The sequence below is a fragment of the Macaca fascicularis genome, chromosome 9 (genome assembly GCF_037993035.2).
Source record: "Macaca fascicularis isolate 582-1 chromosome 9, T2T-MFA8v1.1".
Classification (NCBI taxonomy): domain Eukaryota; kingdom Metazoa; phylum Chordata; class Mammalia; order Primates; family Cercopithecidae; genus Macaca; species Macaca fascicularis.
The window spans coordinates 100,947,742-100,966,024 of NC_088383.1; the positions used below are offsets into that span (position 1 = coordinate 100,947,742).

An 18,283-nucleotide genomic window follows, 5' to 3' on the forward strand; every position below is an offset into this window, starting at 1 on the left:
GGCGGAGGTTGCAGTGAGCCAAGATTATGCCACTGCACTCCAGCCTGGGCGACAAAGTGAGACTCTGTCTCAAAAAAAGAAAAAAATTTACCAATGTGTTTATGTAACACGTAGAAAATGAGCTATAGCTCCAGTTCTATTCCTAATCATAGGTAGAGGGAAGTAACGTACATCAGCAAGCTTAATTTTTATGCTTTTTGGGCAAGTCTAAATGTTAATTAGAGGAAAGGGATCAAAAATTAATTTAATCCCTGATCACATGAAAAAATAAGCATGAGGACGTGTGCCAATTCCTCAGAAGTATATTATGCAGAGTTGGCTCAAATGAATACATTTCAGAGAATGAGCGTTCTAGATATGAGATCTAGACATACTTCATCCCATATGGTTATATCATTACATTTAAGGAAGATGACTTCTTTTTCAGCTTTGGAAATGAAATACTTATTGAAAACATGGACAAAACATTTTCTGTCCATTCTTTTTTATTACAGAAAGCCAACATTCAGTCTTTTAGCATTTGTGCTTCTCTCTTTCTCTCTCTCATCATTCTCTTCTTCATCTATACCTATCAAACTGCAGACCAAGAGCAGGGACCAAGTCATTCTAGGAAATATTTAGTATAGCACCTCATACTAAGAAGACAGTGACTTCTGAGAACAAGAAAATCAACCTCACAAATAGATAGGGAGAAAGTAAAATGAAAAAAGGATGAGTATTTTTTTCAGAAGCTTGGAAACTATAAGTGACTTTATATTCTTGATGTATAGTATTAATATGCTATTATTTATAAAAATAAAATAATTTTTAAAAAATATGATGCCAAACTCTGCTCTGCATAAATGTAGGGTGTTATTTCAAAATAATCCTTATCAATAAGCACTTAATAAGTGCTAACTATACATACGGCCCAGTGTTAGGCACTAAAGACAACTATCCTCAAAGAACTTATCCCAGTTGAAGAATCAGGGCATACAGAAAAGGCAGGAAAAATGCAAGACAACAGAATCAGACGAAAACACGGTCTGTAAGAAACTGGGGAAGGCTTCCTGGAAAGGGTTAGGTTTGAACTAGTAAAATAAGGATAGTCCTTAGATACATAGATGAGAGGAAGGGTGACCTGTATGGCCAGACAGTGGGAAAGCAAATAGATTGGTCAGGGGAAGATGAGGTGAGAAAAATGAAGATAATGACGTTGGTAAAAGAGGCAGAGGCCAGATCATGGGGACCCTGAATTGACAATGGGGTTAACATAGACAAAGTGGTGTTTCAGAAAGATGAAGCTGTAGAAATGGAACAGGAGAAACAAAAATAGCAGAAATGAGAAGGACAAAACCTGAGAAAACGAGAGGGAAAAACTTGAAAAGATCTGGTGACTGATTAGCACGTGAGAAGAGGAAAAGTCAGTCCCTGCTGTCTATTCTCCAGATGGTGTCTATTTTCTATATAAAATAGTCCATTTCCTTTTTTTCCTGACAGCGATCATTTTTCTAGCAACATGAAACAAATATGGTACAAAATATGTCTTAATAACATTATTTCTAGGCTTTAACTTTTTTAAATTTAAAAAGAAGGCAATAAAATTTAATGATATTTATTTCCATGGATAGAAAATAATAATTTACACAAATGTTTTTCCACATGATGATGAAAAGCAAAAGGACTGTATGATCCACTGTACATACATATTAGCTTCTGCCAATAGTCACTCATTCAACAAATATTTGCTGCGAAAGAAATGATAAAAGTACTGTTTGGATAAGCATAGGCAGAAAATATTTGTAATATTTTTTTAAATAGCATAATAAAATACTCTGAATTTAGCATCATTATCTTCTCTTCATGACTCAACTACAAAGTCAGAGACAGCCTGATGAATGGTAAACATTAGCAAATAAAGAGCCAAAAGACACAGATTGTGATCTTGACTCTGGCTTTAACTTGGTCACACAGCAAGTCAATTACTACTTCTCCTTCAGCTTCTGCAAATGAGCACCAAAGTAACTTACATTTCTGGAATACTTTTAATTTACATGGATAGCTTTTCATTTCCCTTTTTTTTTTTTTTTTAAACTAAAACTTTACTAATACTCTGAAGTAGGACAAGACTGGTTTTATTACCTCATAATTTACAGATAAGCATACCAAATCTAAATGATAAGTCAGTGATTACAACCTACGTGTCTGACCCTAAGTCCCATATGCTTTCTACTACATCCGGCTTCTCCTAGCTACTTCGTAAAATTATTTGAAAAAACTACAGATATAGGAAATGCTTTAGAACAGTTACAGCATTACACAAATGAAAGTCGTATTGCTTCGTTTGGGTATAACCAGGAGAGAATGCAGGTTTTATGGGGACCAAAGCCTATTTTGGGGTCCCTCTTTAAGAAAAAGAACACAAAAATTAGGTAGACTTTGGAAGGAGTCTAAGCAAGTGAGAGGCCCTGAAACTTAAGCTTCATTTACCTCCGGGGTAAATCTGACTCTGAATATAACAGAAAAAAATTCACCAGCCAACCTAATAAGATCAAAAATTGCCCTCCAAAACCAAGTTCTGCCTTCCAAGTTGTATGAAAAGAACACAATGAATACAGGGCAGAAAAATACATATGCTTGGCCTTTATTTCCTCATGTTTATTCACAATAAGCTATATAACAAAAAACTTTAAGGAGAAATAGTCTTTGCTATATCTTTTTTATAATTAAAAGAACAAATTACCAACTAACAACAAAAAGTAATTTTAATGAAAGTGATAAATTATTTTGCTAAAATAAGATAGAACATCACACCATATAATAATTATTGTTTTACACACACACAGGTATAAATACACACACACATAAACACACTCATATTTACTCACAATTTGGCAAGCAAAAGATCTCATTAAAAAAAAAAAAATTTACCTCGTCTCCGCCCATAGCTCCTGGCTGCATGTAAACATAGAAGAAAACCATGGGTATTTGTATCAAAATGGTGAATTTAGAAATTAAAAAAAAATTCACACAAAGCTTTTCTATGTATTCTTGGAATTATTTAATTGATATGAAGATACTGTTCAACTTGACTGCAAACACTATATTTTTTAAAAAAAACCTTTATGAAGTACAAGCTAAATCACAATCTTAAAAAGAAATTTAACTGGATGTGGCAGCCACTGGAACAGATACAATGGATGTTTCAGAAGTCTTATGAGGGTTTATATTGGAGCCTATTATGTATATCAGACATAGAGTACTTTAAAAAACTGATTTGTAAATCTTCATTTGTACTTTAGCTTACCACCAGATAAGAAAAAATTATTCATTCTAAATAACTAAAAACTGTACCATGTAGTGGTCACTCTGAATTTCTTACTACACACACATTCCCCCTAAACACACACACACACACACTCTCTCTCTCTCTCTTCATAGATTCCCCTGAAAAATGTACAGAAATTTCATACAACCAGCTGTTACTTTACAGAATGTGTTTCTGTACAATTCTCAGTAAAGTTTATCTTACTCTCTCCATTTACTTTCCACTCAGTATTACAGATGGGGGAATGTAATATCTTTTTGATCTACAAAACAAACTGCAAAAGTAAAATAAGATTAAGGCACTGGGTCCACCTCAGGCCATGCTTAATAATACAGTGCTTTAAAGGTTTTCTTCCTCTTTAAAACTCCAGCCCTATAGAATGTATTGTTATAGTGTTTAATAGAGCTAGACTATGGTGTCATGTATCGCTAAAAATCCTGTCATGTAAAATGATTTTCAGAGTGGAAAGTTTCTCAAATTTGAAACCTCAGGCTCCATTTTTTTTTTTTTTTTTTTTTTTTTTTTTTTTTTTTTTTGAGATGGAGTCTTGCTCATCACCCAGGTTGGAGTGCAGTGGTGCAATCTCGGCTCACAGCAAGCTCCGCCTCCCAGGTTCACGCCATTCTCCTGTCTCAGCCTCCCAAGTAGCTGGGACTACAGGCGCCCACCACCATGCCTGGCTAATTTTTTGTATTTCGATCTCCTGACCTAGTGATCTGCCCATCTCGGCCTCCCAAAGTCCTGGGATGACAGGCGTGAGCCACCACGCCTGGCCAGGTTCTGTTTTTTAAAACGATTTAGAGGTTAATCCATTTCTTAAAAGCATAACAGGCTGGGTGTAGTGGCTCACACCTGTAATCCCAGCACTTTGGGAGGTCAAGGCAGGAGGATCATTTGAGGTCAGAAGTTTTAGACCAGCCTGGCAAACATGGTGAAACCTCATCTCTACTAAAAATACAAAAAATTAGCTGGGCATGGTAGCGTATGCCTGTAATTCCAGCTACTCAGGAGGCTGAGACAGAAGAATCGCTTCAACCTGGGAGGTAGGGGTTGCAGTGAGCTGAGATCACGCCACTGCACTCCAGCCTGGGCGACAGAGCAAGACTGTCTCAAAATAAATAAATAAAAATAAATAAGTAAATAAATAAAAGTGTAAAATGTCACACAACTAGCTTATACTGAAGAAGGAAGATACTTTGGGGTTATATTTACAGTGTATTATATTAAGCATTAAAGAAAACTATTTCTGACCGGGCCCAGTGGTTCACATTTGTAATCCCAGCACTTTGGGAGGCCAAGGTGGACAGATCACCTGAGGTCAGGAGTTTGAGAACAGCCTGGCCAACATGGTGAAACCCCATCTCTCTAAAAATACAAAAATTAGTCAGGCGTGATGGCGGGCGCCTGTAGTCGCAGCTACTCAAGAGACTGAGGCAGGAGAATTGCTTGAACCCGGGAGGTGGAAGTTGCAGTGAGCCAAGATCACGCCTCTGCACTCCAGTCTGGGTGACAGAGCAAGACTCCGTCTCAAAAAAAAAAAGAAAGAGGCCAGGCGCAGTGGCTCACACCTGTAACCCTAGCACTTTGGGAGGCTGAGGCAGGCAGATCACAAGGTCAGAAGATCGAGATCATCCTGGCTAACACAGTGAAACTCCGTCTCTACTAAAAATACAAAAAAATTAGCCAGGCGTGGTGGTGGGCGCCTGTAGTCCCAGCTACTCGGGAGGTTGAGGCAGGAGAATGGAGTGAACCCGGGAGGTGGAGCTTGCAGTGAGCCGAGATCGTGCCACTGCTCTCCAGCCTGGGCAACAGAGCAAGACTCTGTCTCGAAAAACCAAAAATTAAAGAAAAGAAAAGAAAATTATTTATTCCATAGGAAAATAATTCAGACTTTTCAGCCAGAGAGTTGAAATACCACTAAGTCAATCTCATCTTCTACTACTTTCCACTTTTCCTCAGGTATCAGACATGCCCTCACTCCACACCTTTAACTTCTTCACTTTCCCACTACTCAAATATTAGAAAGGATTATCCAGCTCAAGCTCTATTTTTTTTCCTTGATTCCTTCTGTACTACAACCCTCAACAAAAAAAAAAAATCTTTTTTTTTTTTTTTTCTGAGATGGAGTCTCACTTGCTCTGTCACTCAGGCTGGAGTGCAATGGCACAATCTTGGCTCATTGCAACCTCTACCTCCCAGGGTCAAGCGATTCTCCTGCCTCAGCCTCCCAAGTAACTGGAATTACAGATGCCTATCACCATGCCCGGCTAATTTTTGTATTTTTAGTAGAGATGGAGTTTTACCATGTTGGCCAGGCTGGTTTTGAATTCCTGACATCAAGTGATCCCCACCTCGGCCTCCCAAAGTGCTGGGATTACAGGGGTGAGCCACTCTGCCCAGCTGAAAAAAATCTCTCCTGAATTTACATAGCTTTTACTGTTTACATAATTTACAAAAGGGGGGTGCATTCCAAAAACAATTTAAGGGACTTTTATACTGTTTATTATTTGCAACCTAGAATTCCTCTTCTTACAAAAAGTATAATAAATGGTAGGTAGCTTCCTAGCTTGACCCTTCCCCCAAATTTGCTTCATCCACAATTATATGGATGAATATAACACTTAAAAGATGAAATAAATTTTGACATCCTATCACTTGTCTCTTTGTCCCTTCTTCCCATCCCAAAGGATGTTATGCTGCCTGACATCCCAATGAAAAATCTCTATTGAGAAAGGAAATACTCCACATTTTAAAACTACTTATTTCTCTCCCAAACAACAAAATCATTTTTTTCCTATTATATCTGATTTCTGGCCAGATACCCAATGAAAACAAATCTGACTGCAATACTAAGGTAAAAATTACTCATTGGACATTAACACCCATAAAGGATAAATGAGATTGTTGTTCACACAAGTCTTCAACCACTAAACATCCAAGTAATATAGATGAAGTTAATAGATCTAGACAGGCTTAGGGGTGGAGGGCAGCATGTTGAATTTGGGAGAGAGGAAGAATTACAAAAGACCTACCTGGGAGTTTTGTTGGTTTGTTTTTTTGAGACAGGGTCTCACTCTGGCACAAACGTTGGAGTGCAGTGGCAAGATCTCTGCTCACGACCTCCACCTCACAGGCTCAAGCCATTCTCCCACCTCAGCCTCCCAAGCAGCTGGGACCACTACCCCTAGCTAATTTCTGTGTCTTTTGTAGAGACAGGGTTTCACCATATCACCCAAGCTGGTCTCCTGGACTTCAAGGGATCCACCCACCTTGGCCTCCCAAAGTGCTGGGACTAATTGGTTCATGATGGTTGGGAACTCTGATATCAGAGAGACAGGATGGCATATGGAATAGGTAGTCAATATCAGGTAGTAATCTATCTGAGATGCTTAGATTTTTTTTGTTTCGTTTTGTTTTGTTTTGGTTTTTTTTTTTTTTTTTTTTTGAGACGGAGTTTTGCCCTTGTTGCCCAGGCTGGAGTGCAATGGCATGATCTCGGCTCACTGCAACCTCTGCCTCCCGGATTCAACTGATTCTCCTGCCTCAGCCTCTCGAGTAGCTGGGATTACAGGTGCCTGCCACCTTGCCCAGCTAATTTTTTGTAATTTTAGTAGAGACACGGTTTCATCATATTGGCCAGGCTGGTCTCGAACTCCTGACCTCAGGTGATCCACCCTCCTTGGCCTCCCAAAGTATTGGGATTACAGGCATGAGCCACCGCACCCAGTGGCTTAGATTTGTTTTTATCATTCATTGTGGAATTTATTATGTACTGCCTTGGTCCTGTTACAGTGATTATCATAGCAGCTAATGAGTGCTTCCTATGTGCTGGGAACAGTTCAAAATGCTTCACATGTATCACCCAGGCTGGAGTGCAGTGGCATGATCTTGGTTCACTGCAACCTCAACCTCCACAGTTCAAGAGATTCTTCTGCCTCGGCCCCCTGAGTAACTGGGACTACAGGCGTGCACCACCATGCCGGCTAATTTTTGTATTTTTAGTGGAGACGGGATTTCACCATATTGGCCAGGCTGGTCTTGAACTCCTGACCTTGTGATCCACCCGCCTTGGCCTCCCAAAGTGCTAGGATTACAGGCGTGAGCCACCGCGCCTGGTTGACTCCACATTTTTAAAAAGAGAGTAATGTGACTTATTTCATTTTTCTAATATCCTATCTATGCTAAGATGAATTTATACCAGATATAACAAGACAATATTCTTTCAAAGGTCCATCTACTCCCTCTAAGAACTTTAATTCTCAGTTATCAACTTTTTTTTTTTTTTTTTTTTTTTTTGAGACCGAGTCTTGCTCTGTTGCCCAAGCTAGAGTGCAATGGCACGTTCTCGGCTCACTGCAAGCTCCGCCTCCAGGTTCACGCCATTCTCCTGCCTCAGCTTCCTGAGTAGCTAGGACTACAGGCACCTGCCACCTCGCCCAGCTAATTTTTTGTATCTTTTAGTAGAGACGGGGTTTCGCCATGTTAGCCAGGATGGGCTTGATCTCCTGACCTCGTGATCCGCCCGTCTTGGCCTCCCAAAGTGCTGGGATTACAGGCGTGAGCCACCGCGCCCGGCCAATTATCATCTATTACCAGTCTTACAGATAGAATTCTTTTTTCTTTAAGACATAGAATTCTTTTACTGTTTCATATATATTAAGCAATTTAGAGCCCATACAAATTACCTATAATTTTTATAAATCAGAGTAGTATTACCCTTGGCTAGAGATAGTAACCAGAGAGGAGCCTAAGGGTGTAGTTTGGGGTGTTAGTAATGTTTTGGTCTTGATCCAGGTACGAGCTACACGGGTACGCTGAATTTGTGATACTACATTGAGCAATATATTAAACCTATGTATTTATGATTTGTGTACTGTTTGTATTTGAATAGTTAAAAATGAAACATTACAAATATTTTAATTAGTTCACTGGTTATAAAAATAGTACAGAAAATCCACAGCGCTAATATTTTTGTAGCTTTTAAATCATAAACCTGAATAATTAAAAATTGAAAAAAATACTTATTTCCAATCCATCAGAATAAAAATTAAAAGGTACATGTATTTTACAGGTGGAAATACAAGAATTATTCCAAAAGTGGATTTGTATGGTCAGTGACAAGTACTCTGTGAACAGCACTCTCATGTTAACGGCATGGTACTTTGCTGGGCATATGAGGCAACACTAAAATAGATCATCTGTTATTCCTTATGACTTGGCCTGCACTAAGTTTTAATGGTTGCATTCTTATAAATGTGACTTCCCAAGGGAAGGGCATGTTATGCTCTACTCTTTTGTTTTTTTTAAGACTTTATATTTTTAGAGCCTTTTTAGGTTCACAGCAAAATTGAGAGGAAGGCCCAGAGATTTCGTGTATGCTCCCTAGTCCCACACTTGCATAGCTTCCCCAATTATCAACATCCCCTACCATAGTACCTTTGTTAAAACTGATGAACCTATTCTGACACATCATAATCATCCAAAGTCTACAGTTTACATTAGGGTTCACTCTTGGTGTACATTCCATGGGTTTTGATGAATGTGTAACATGTATCCACTGTTACAGTATCATATAGAATAGTTTCACTGGCTTAAAAATCCTCTGTGCTCGGCCAGGTGCAGTGGCTCACACCTGTAATCCCAGCACTTTGGGAAGCCAAGGCGGGCGGATCACCTAAGGTCAGGAGTTTGAGACCAGCCTGGGCAACAAGGTGAAACCCCATCTCTACTAAAATTACAAAAATAGCCGGGCATGGTGGCGCATGTCTGTAATCCAGGAGGCTGAGGCAGGAGAATCTCTTGAACCTGAGAGGCGGAGGATGCAGTGAGCTGAGATTGAGCCATTGCACCCCAGACTGGGCAACAAGAGTAAATCTTCATCTCACCAAAAAAAAAAAAAAAAGGAAAAAAAATTCCCCTGTGCTCCATCTATTCATCCCTCCCTCCCCCTTAACCTCTGGCAGCCACTGATCTTTTTACCATCTTCATAGTTTTGTCTTTTCCAGAATGTCATATAGTTGGAATCATATGAAACCTTTTCAGATTGTCTTCTTTTACTTAGTAATATGCATTTAAGGTTCCTTCATGTTTTTTCATGGCTTCATAGCTCATTTGTTTACAGTGCTGAATAACATTCCATTATCTGGATGTACCACAGCTTATTTACATCTTGGTTGCTTCCAATTTTTGGCAATTATTAATAAAACTGCTCTGAACATCCATGTGCAGGTTTTTATGTGGATATATATTTTCAACTTCTTTGGGTAAATACCAAGAAGTGCAACTGCTGGACTGTATGGTAAGAATATGTTTAATTTTGTAAGAAATTGCCAAACTGCTGATATGGGGTTTAAATCTAAACGAACTCTTCTGTTACATGGATTCCTCTGAATGTGAGGAAGTCTCTCTAAGCAAGGTAATATCACATACAGATTCCATGATACTGGCTCGAAAAATGAGAAAGAGCAAAAAAAAAAGAAAAAGGGAAGGGAGAGAGGGAGGAAGGGACAGAGGTGTAGGTAGGCAGGTAGAGATAGATAGATATTCCCTCGATTGTGGATTAATGCAGCACACAACATTTTCAAAACAGGCAGAGCCCCTGGAATGCTGTGCCTGATGAAAAAGGAAGGAAGATTCAAAGAATTTAGTAAAACATTTTATTAATTGGCATGGAAGTTTTTGTCAAAACTATTAAAAGTGACTGTAGGAGACGCTAGGCACGGTGGCTCACGCCTGTAATCCCAGCACTTTGGGAGGCCGAGGCAGGCAGATCATCTGAGGTCGGGAGTTTGAGACCAGCCTGACCAACATGGAGAAACCCTGTCTCTACTAAAAATACAAAATTAGCCGGGCATGGTGGCACATGCCTGTAATCCCAGCTACTGGGGAGGCTGAGGCAGGAGAATCGCTTGAACCCGGGAGGCAGAGGTTGCATTGAGCCAAGATCACAACATTGCACCCCAGCCTGGGCAATAAGAGCAAAAAAAAATTACTTTCCTTGTGATAAAATCAGTTTTTAAGAAACACCTTGCAACTTATTTTTTGAATCACAAAAAATGATTTTTTTGATTCAAAAATGATTTTTTGAATCATTTCAGTAGGCATCATAAAACTATTCAAACATCTAATGTTCCCTTTCAGCTTGCCTTGGAGTATTAGTCATAGAAAAAATTTCACTTAATATGGGTTAAGATCTTAAAGTTTGAATCAAAATGTCCCCCTTTCCCTCATTAGACTATAAATTCTTACACAGCAGGAGCGCTGGGGTTTGTCTCTAAATGCTCCTCCTATATCTTTGTCTTACAATGGCAGATAAGACACTTTTAACCCAATGTTTGATGTTTGATAGCATTTCTCAAACTAGGCAAGTTATAATTGAAAATATCAATTTCTCCATGAACAACATGAAAGTGGCAGGTAAAAAAGATGCTTGAAGGGGAAGGATATATATTCATCTGCTACATTCACATTAAGTATTTGTTTTATTTTTGTTTTTGTTTTGTACATATTAAGCATTTGGATGTCTTAAAAATTCTTCCTTCCCTTCTCTTTCACTCTTACACATTCTTCTCAGAAAAATCTTCTTTCCATTGTATTTGCAAACCTAAAAACTAATACTAATGATTGATAAGCAAAATACTAGCATTACTGGGGTATTTTATAAAGGAGAATGACTATCATAAAGTAAAATAATAACCTGCTGATAATTTATCATGTTCCAGGCATATGCTAAGTACTTAATATGTCTTCTAATTCCCAAGGCAGCTATCCTTATACACATTTCCAGATGGGCAAACCAAGGTCCAAAGAAGATGACTGGCCCAAAGTTATGCAGCTACTAAGCAGTAGAGCTGGGACTGAATCCAGGTTTAGTCTGGCTCTAAAGCACCTACTTTAAGTCAAGATATTATTTACAGTCAATAAAATTTATCCACTTTAAGTATATGATCTGATTAATTTTGATAATTATATATAGACATATAACCACCACCATTCTAATCAAGATATGACAGTTCAACACCTTTGAAAATTTCTTTGTGTGCTTTTGCAGTTGATCCCCTCCCCTAACTCATGGTTCTTGGCAAGCATTAATCTCCCTTCTCACCATAGTTTTGTTTGCCTTTTCTATGATTTCACATTAATGAAACCAGTATGTTTGACTTCCTTCACTTAGCATGTTTTTGAGATTAATTCATGTTGTTACATGTATAAGTATTTTGTTTCTTTTTATTGCTGAGTAGTATTTCATAGTATGGACAAACTACAATTTATCCATTCACCAGTTGGTAAACATTTGAAAAACCCTCACTCTTAACCACTAAGACTGAAGAATCAGTATTTCAAATCTAGAAAGACCTTGAAAGTACCCAAAAATTCTCTTCAGAATTTTCACAGGCTCCATTATCCTGTTTTTCAGCAGCACAAGCCAAAATTTAAGAAAATAAACTTCTCACCCCTATTTTCTTTTTTAAATTTTATTTCATTATTAGTAACAGAACATTCTTGTTTTCTACTAATTATTACACTTAAAACTGTTATTTTATGAATTAAAATACAGGGATACCTCAGAGATATTACAGTCTTAGGGTTCCAAACCACTGTAATACAGCAAATACCACAGTAAAGCAAGTCACACAATTTTTTTATTTCCTAGTGCATACAAGTTATGTTTACATTATACTGTAGTCTATTAAGTGTACAGTAGCATTATGTCTTAAAAAATGATATATAGCCGGGTGCGGTGGCTCACGCCTGTAATCCCAGCACTTTGGGAGGCCGAGGCGGGCGGATCACAAGGTCAGGAGATCGAGACCATCCTGGCTAACACGGTGAAACCCCGTCTCTACTAAAAATACAAAAAATTAGCTGGGCGTGGTGGCGGGCGCCTGTGGTCCCAGCTACTCGGGAGGCTGAGGCAGGAGAACGGCATGGGCCTGGGAGGCGGAGCTTGCAGTGAGCTGAGATCGCACCACTGGACTCCAGCTTGGGTGACAGAGCGAGACTCCGTCTCAAAAAAAAAAAGAAAAAAAAAGATATATATAACTTAATTTTAAAAATACTTTATTGTTGCCCAGCACAGTGGCTCATAACTGTAGCCCCAGCTACTTAAGAGGCTGAGGTGGGAGGATTGTTTGAGGCCAGGAGCTCAATGCTACACAGTGAGCCATCATCATGCTACTGTACTCCAGCCCGGGTGACAGAACAGGAACCTATCTCGAAAAAATTTAAAAATAAAAAATAAAAAATACTTTATTGCGAAAAATCTCAATGATCATCTGTGCATTCAGTGCATTCAGCAAGTTATCACTTTTTTCTTCTTCTTCTTCTTTTTTTTTTTGCTGGTGGAAGGTCTTCCCTCCATGTGGATTGTTGCTAACTGATCAGAGTGGTGGTTGCTGAAGTTTGGGGTGGTTGAGGCAATATCATAAAAAAAGAGAGCAGTGAGGTTTGCCACATCGATTGACTCTTCTTTTCATGAAATATTTCTCTGTAGCATGCAATGTTTGAGAGCATTTTACCTATAGCAGGATGTTTTTCAAAACTGGATTCAATCCTTTCAAACCCTGCAACAGCTTTATCAACTAAATGTACGTAATATCTAAATCCTTTGCTGTCATTTCAACAATGTTCACAGCATCTTCGTCAAGTAGACTCTACCTTAAGAAACCATTTTCTTTACTTGTACATAAGAGGCAATTTTTCATCTATCAGGTTTCACCATGAGATTATAACAATTTGGTCACATCTTTAGATTCTACTTCTGGTTCTCTTGCTATTTACGCTGTATCTGCAGTGACTTTCTCTACTGACATTTTGAACCCCTCAAAGTTGTCCATGAGGAATGGAATTGACTTCTTCAAATTCCTGTTAATGTTGTTATTTTGACCTCCTCCAATGAATCACAAAAGTTCTAAATGGCCTCTAAAACAAAGAATCCTTTCTAGAAGGTTTTCAACTTTGCCTAGGTTCATCAGAGGAAGTGCAATCTATGGCAAGTATTGCTTTACAAAACGTATTTCTTTTTCTTTTTCTTTTTTTTTTTTTTTTGAGACAAAGTCTCACTCTGTTGCCCAGGCTGGAGTGCAGTGGCATGACCTCAGCTCACTGCAACTTCTGTCTCCCTAGTTCAAGCGATTCTCCTGCCTCAGTCTCCCAAGTAGCTGGGATTACAAGCGTGCACCACCATTCATGCCTAATTTTTGTATTTTTAGTAGAGATGAGGTTCCACCATGTTGACCAGGTTGGTCTCAAACTCCCGACCTCAGGTGATCCATCCGCCTTGGCCTCCCAAAGTGCTGGGTTACAGGCATGAGCCACCACTCCTGGCCTACAAAATGTATTTCCTAAACAAGATGGCTTGGAAGTATAAATTCTACCTTGATCCACGGGCTGTAGAATGGATGATGTGTTAGCAGTCATGAAAACATTACTGCCCGGTTCATCTCCATCAGGTGCATTGTCAATGAATAGTAATATTTTGAAAGGAGTATTTTTTTCTGAGCAGCAGGTCTCAATAGTGGTTTTAAAATATTCAGTAAACCATGCTGTTAAACAGATGTGCTGTCATACAGGCTTTATTGTTCTATTTGTGGAGAACAGGCAAAGTAGATTTAGTATAATTCTTAAGGGCCTTAGGATTTTCAGAATGGTCAATAAGCATTGGCTTAAACTCAAAGCCACCAGCTGTATTAGCCCCTAACAAGAGAGTCAGCCTATCCTTTGAAGCCAGGCACTGACTTCTCCTCTCTAGTTATGAAAGTCCTAGATGGCATCTTCTTCCAATAGACGGCTGTTTCACCTACACTGAAAATCTGCTATTTAGGGTAGTCACCTTCACCAACTGTCTTAACTAAATCTGGGTAAGTTACTTGATGTAGCTTCTCCATCAGTACTTGCTGCTTCACCTTGCACTGTTATGTTACGGACATGGCTTTTTCCCTTAAACCTCATGATCCAACCTTTGCCAGCTTCTAGCTTTTCTTGTGCAGCTTCCTAACCTCTCTTAGCCTTCATAGAATGGAAAAGAGTTAGGGCCTTGCTCTGGACTAGGCTTTGGCATAAGGGAAAGTTATGGCTGGTTTGATCTTTAATTCAGACCTCTAAAACTTTCTCCACAGCAACAATAAGGCTATTTCACTTTCTTACCATTAGTGTGCTCATTGGGATAACACTTTTAATTTCCTTCAAGAACTTTTCCATTTGCATTCACATCTTGGCTAACTAGAACAAGACGCCTAGCTTTTAACCTGTCTCAGCTTTCAATATGCCTTCCTCACTAAGCTTAATCATTTCTAGTTTTTGATTAAAAGTGAGAGACGTGCGACTCTTTTTTTCACTTGAACACTTAGAGGCCATTTTAGGATTATTAATTGGCCTAATTTCAATGTTGTGTCTCAGAAAATGGGAAGGTCCGAGGAGAGGGAGAGAGACAGTAGAATGGCTGGCTGGTGGGGCAGACAGAACACATTTATCAATTAAGTTTGTATCTCCTACAAGCGCAGTTCATGGCATCCCAAAACTACTACAATAGTTACATCAAGGCGGGCACGGTGGCTCATGCCTGTAATCCCAGCACTTTGGGAGGCCGAGGCAGGTGAATCACCTGAGGTCAGGAGTTTGAGACCAGCCTGGCCAACATAGTGAAACACTGTCTCTACTAAAAAATACAACAATTAGCCAGGCGTGGCAGCGCACACCTGTAGTCCCAGCTACTTGGGAGACTGAGACATGAGAATCGCTTGAACCCGGGAGGCAAAGGTTGCAGTAAACTGAGACTGCACCACTGCACTCCAGGCTGGGCAGACAGAGTCAGACTCTGTCTCAAAAAAATAAAATAAAATAAAATAGTACCATCAAAGATCACTGATCACAAATCACCATTAACAGATATAGTAATAACAAAAAAGGTTAAAATATTGTGAGAATTAACAAAACATGATATAGAGGGAAAAAAGCGAGCATATGCTGTTAGAAAAACAGCATAACTATTGCCACAAACTTGGAATTTATAAAAAACAAAATTCTACTGAAGCATGATACAGTGAAGCACAATAAAATGAAACATGCCTATAGGTATTTTTGTGGATTGGTCAGAAAATTCAGTTGTTATTTGGAACCTAACAAAATATATCCTGTATTCTCACCAACTGAACTTTTGCAACATCCTGTTTCACTGTTTTCAATATCTTACAGAGAAACCTACAGGTATCTTAAGCAAAACATGAATTATTTCTGGAACTAATAGAAAAGTGTTTTACTTGGTTCTGCTAGAATACCTTAATAAAGATATTATGAGATAAAAAGTATGAGATAAAAGAATAAACAGGCTTGCTTCAAGTCTCTTCAGCCTATTCTAATGTGTTTTTTCCAAACTTCTTTCTAAATAGCTGATACGGTTTGGCTGTGTTCCCACCCAAATCTCATCTTGAATTGTAGTTCCCATAATCTCCATGTGTCATGGGAGAAACCCGGTGGGAGGTAACTGAATCACTGGAGCGGTTACCCCCATGCTGCTGTTCTCGTGATAGTGAAGTGAGTTCTCACGAGATCTGATGGTTTTATAAATGGCTTTCCCCTCTTTGCTTGGCACTTCTCTCTCCTGTTGCCATGTGAAGAAGGATGTGTTTGCTTCCCCTTCTGCCATGATTATAAGTTTCCTGAGGCCTCCTCAGCCATGCAGAACTGTGAGTCAATTAAACCTCTTTCCTCTTTTGTTTTTGTTTTTTTTGTTTGTTTGTTTGTTTGTTTTTGTGAGACGGAGTTTTGCTCTTGTTGCCCAGGCTGGAGTGCAATGGTGTGATCTTGGCTCACTGCAACCTCTGCCTCCCAGATTCAAGAGATTCTCCTGTCTCAGCCTCCCGCGTAGCTGGGATTACAGGTGCATGCCACTATGCCCAGCTAATTTTTGTATTTTTGGTAGAGATGGGGTTTCTCTACTATTCTCACTATTCTCACTATTCCATACCTCAGACCCATACATTCCAGTAATCCCAATTCAACCTACTCTTCCAGTATTATCATTACAAGTAAGCACCTATTCAGAGAGTATAAAAATCTTGATACCTGCATGTCTTGACATCTAGTCTCTTCTACTCCCTGGGAAACCCCTAGTCCACATTGTCCATTTCCTCTATTATTCTTCTTCCCATCTTGTACGAAATGCAAGCTCAAGGCTTTGCTATACCACATTTCAGCATCCCCACATACTTAGTATTACTTTACTTTCTAAATTATATTTAACATATAAGATACTAATACAACTTCTCAATATATAACATGTTATCAAAGTAATCACTCTAGAATTTCCAAGTTCATTTCCTAAATTCCTCATCAAAACAGAAAAAGATAATTGAAAATGTATACATCAGACAAGGCATCTCTGGAAACAAACCTAGGTAAAGAATCCCTCTACATAATACTACTATACCTTACAGGAGAGAGTGGGCATCCACACTCACTCACATCAGGTGATGTTTATGCACTCTCATACTCGTGACCTGATAGCATTCCACTAGGAGTAATTAATTACCACCTTGCTTTTATTTCAGTAGCACATTGCTAAATCAAACAATAACTGATGAAAGAAAGAGAGAGAAAAGAAGGAAGAAAGAAAGAGAAAGATGGAGAATGAAAGGAAGGGAGGGAGGGAGAGAGGAAGAAAGAGAGGGAGGGAAGGAGGAGGAGAGAGAAAGAAGAAAGTTATAAGATTTGTAATTACACAACAGAGTATTTTGTATTTTATACTGATCAATCTGTCCAATTCAGGTCTGAAATTGCTTACTACAGTGGTATACACTCAAATATCTGGCATCTGTTTTCAACAAACCATCTTCTCTGAACCACTATGCCAAAAATCTCATGAGATTTCTACAACTTTATATAAAGACTCAATTCCTACACTGTTCAGGACAGCCAATACTTGCTAGTTCTACATTTCTGAACTCCCAAATAATATAAGGAATAATACAGAAAGAAAATAAGGTAAACAAAATGGGTGCTGGTGTGTTCAGGAGCCTAAGCTGAACCAAAGGTTGGGCCCCTTCGTCAGTGTTGTCTTCTCTCTATCAACAAGGCTCCTCTCATGTGGGAAGGAGAGTTCCTTCACAGAAGAAAGTTATGTCAAGGAATTCACCTGGACATTTGGGAAGGGCTGCAGTAGCATGGAGAAGCTGCTCATTCCTATCAGCCCTCCCCTGATCCTTCAAAAACACCTTCCTCTTCTGAACTGGACTTGGGAAAACTTTCAGGGAACAGCAAAGGCAGACCGAGTCTTGAGGGAAAAGAAAGAACACTAGGATATGCACAGCATAGTCCCTATACTACTTGATTCCTTCATCCTCAAATAAAGATAGACACACATCCAATTCTGGTCCTTTCCATATCCTTTGCCCACCCTCTACCCCCAACCAGATTTCACTCTAGGCCAATGAAATTACAGTCTCTCAGGCATGGGTGTTTTCTATTTTGGCTCCTGTTTTGATGATACAACTGGGGTTCAGAATTAGTGTGAACCCAAAAGGAAACAAAGGAAAGGGGGTAGAATAGGGAAGAAACAAAGACTAACATTTGTTTGGTGTGTACTTCTTCTTTTTTTCTCTGTTTTTTTTTTTTTTTTTCCTTTTTTGGCCAGAGAGCGTCTCACTCTGTTGCCCAGGCTGGAGTACAGTGGTGTGATCTCGGCTCACTGCACCCTCCTCCTCCTGGGTTCAAGTGATTCTCCTGTCTCACCCTCCCAAGTAGCTGGGATTACAGGAACACACCACCATGCCCAAATAATTTTTGTGTTTTTACTAGAGACGGGGTTTCACCATAGTGGCCATGCTGGTCTTGAACTCCGGACCTCAGGTGATCCACCCACCTCAGCCTCCCAAAGTGCTGGGAAGTACAGGCGTGAGCCACTGCACCCAGCCTTGGTGTGTATTTCTTGCCAGATATGGTAATAGGAGCACTACACACTTAACCTCACCATTTGTAAAG

General features: G+C 39.3%; 1 protein-coding gene across 17 annotated transcripts in view; it reads right to left on the bottom strand.

The window, feature by feature from the left end:
* CPEB3 (cytoplasmic polyadenylation element binding protein 3) overlaps nt 1-18,283 on the bottom strand; it is a 243,785-nt gene that overhangs the window by 114,652 nt on the left and 110,850 nt on the right. For 8 of the 17 annotated variants that reach the window (XR_012417948.1, XM_045361193.3, XM_045361192.3 and 5 more), the window contains exon 5: nt 2,911-2,934. The exons of the other annotated variants lie outside the window; for them this stretch is intronic. Coding sequence is in view for 7 of the 8 variants with exons in the window: in XM_045361193.3 (XP_045217128.1) it covers nt 2,911-2,934 (24 nt within the window). In the remaining variant the exon portion in view is untranslated. The remainder of the gene's footprint in view (nt 1-2,910; nt 2,935-18,283) is intronic. 17 annotated transcript variants of the gene reach the window in all.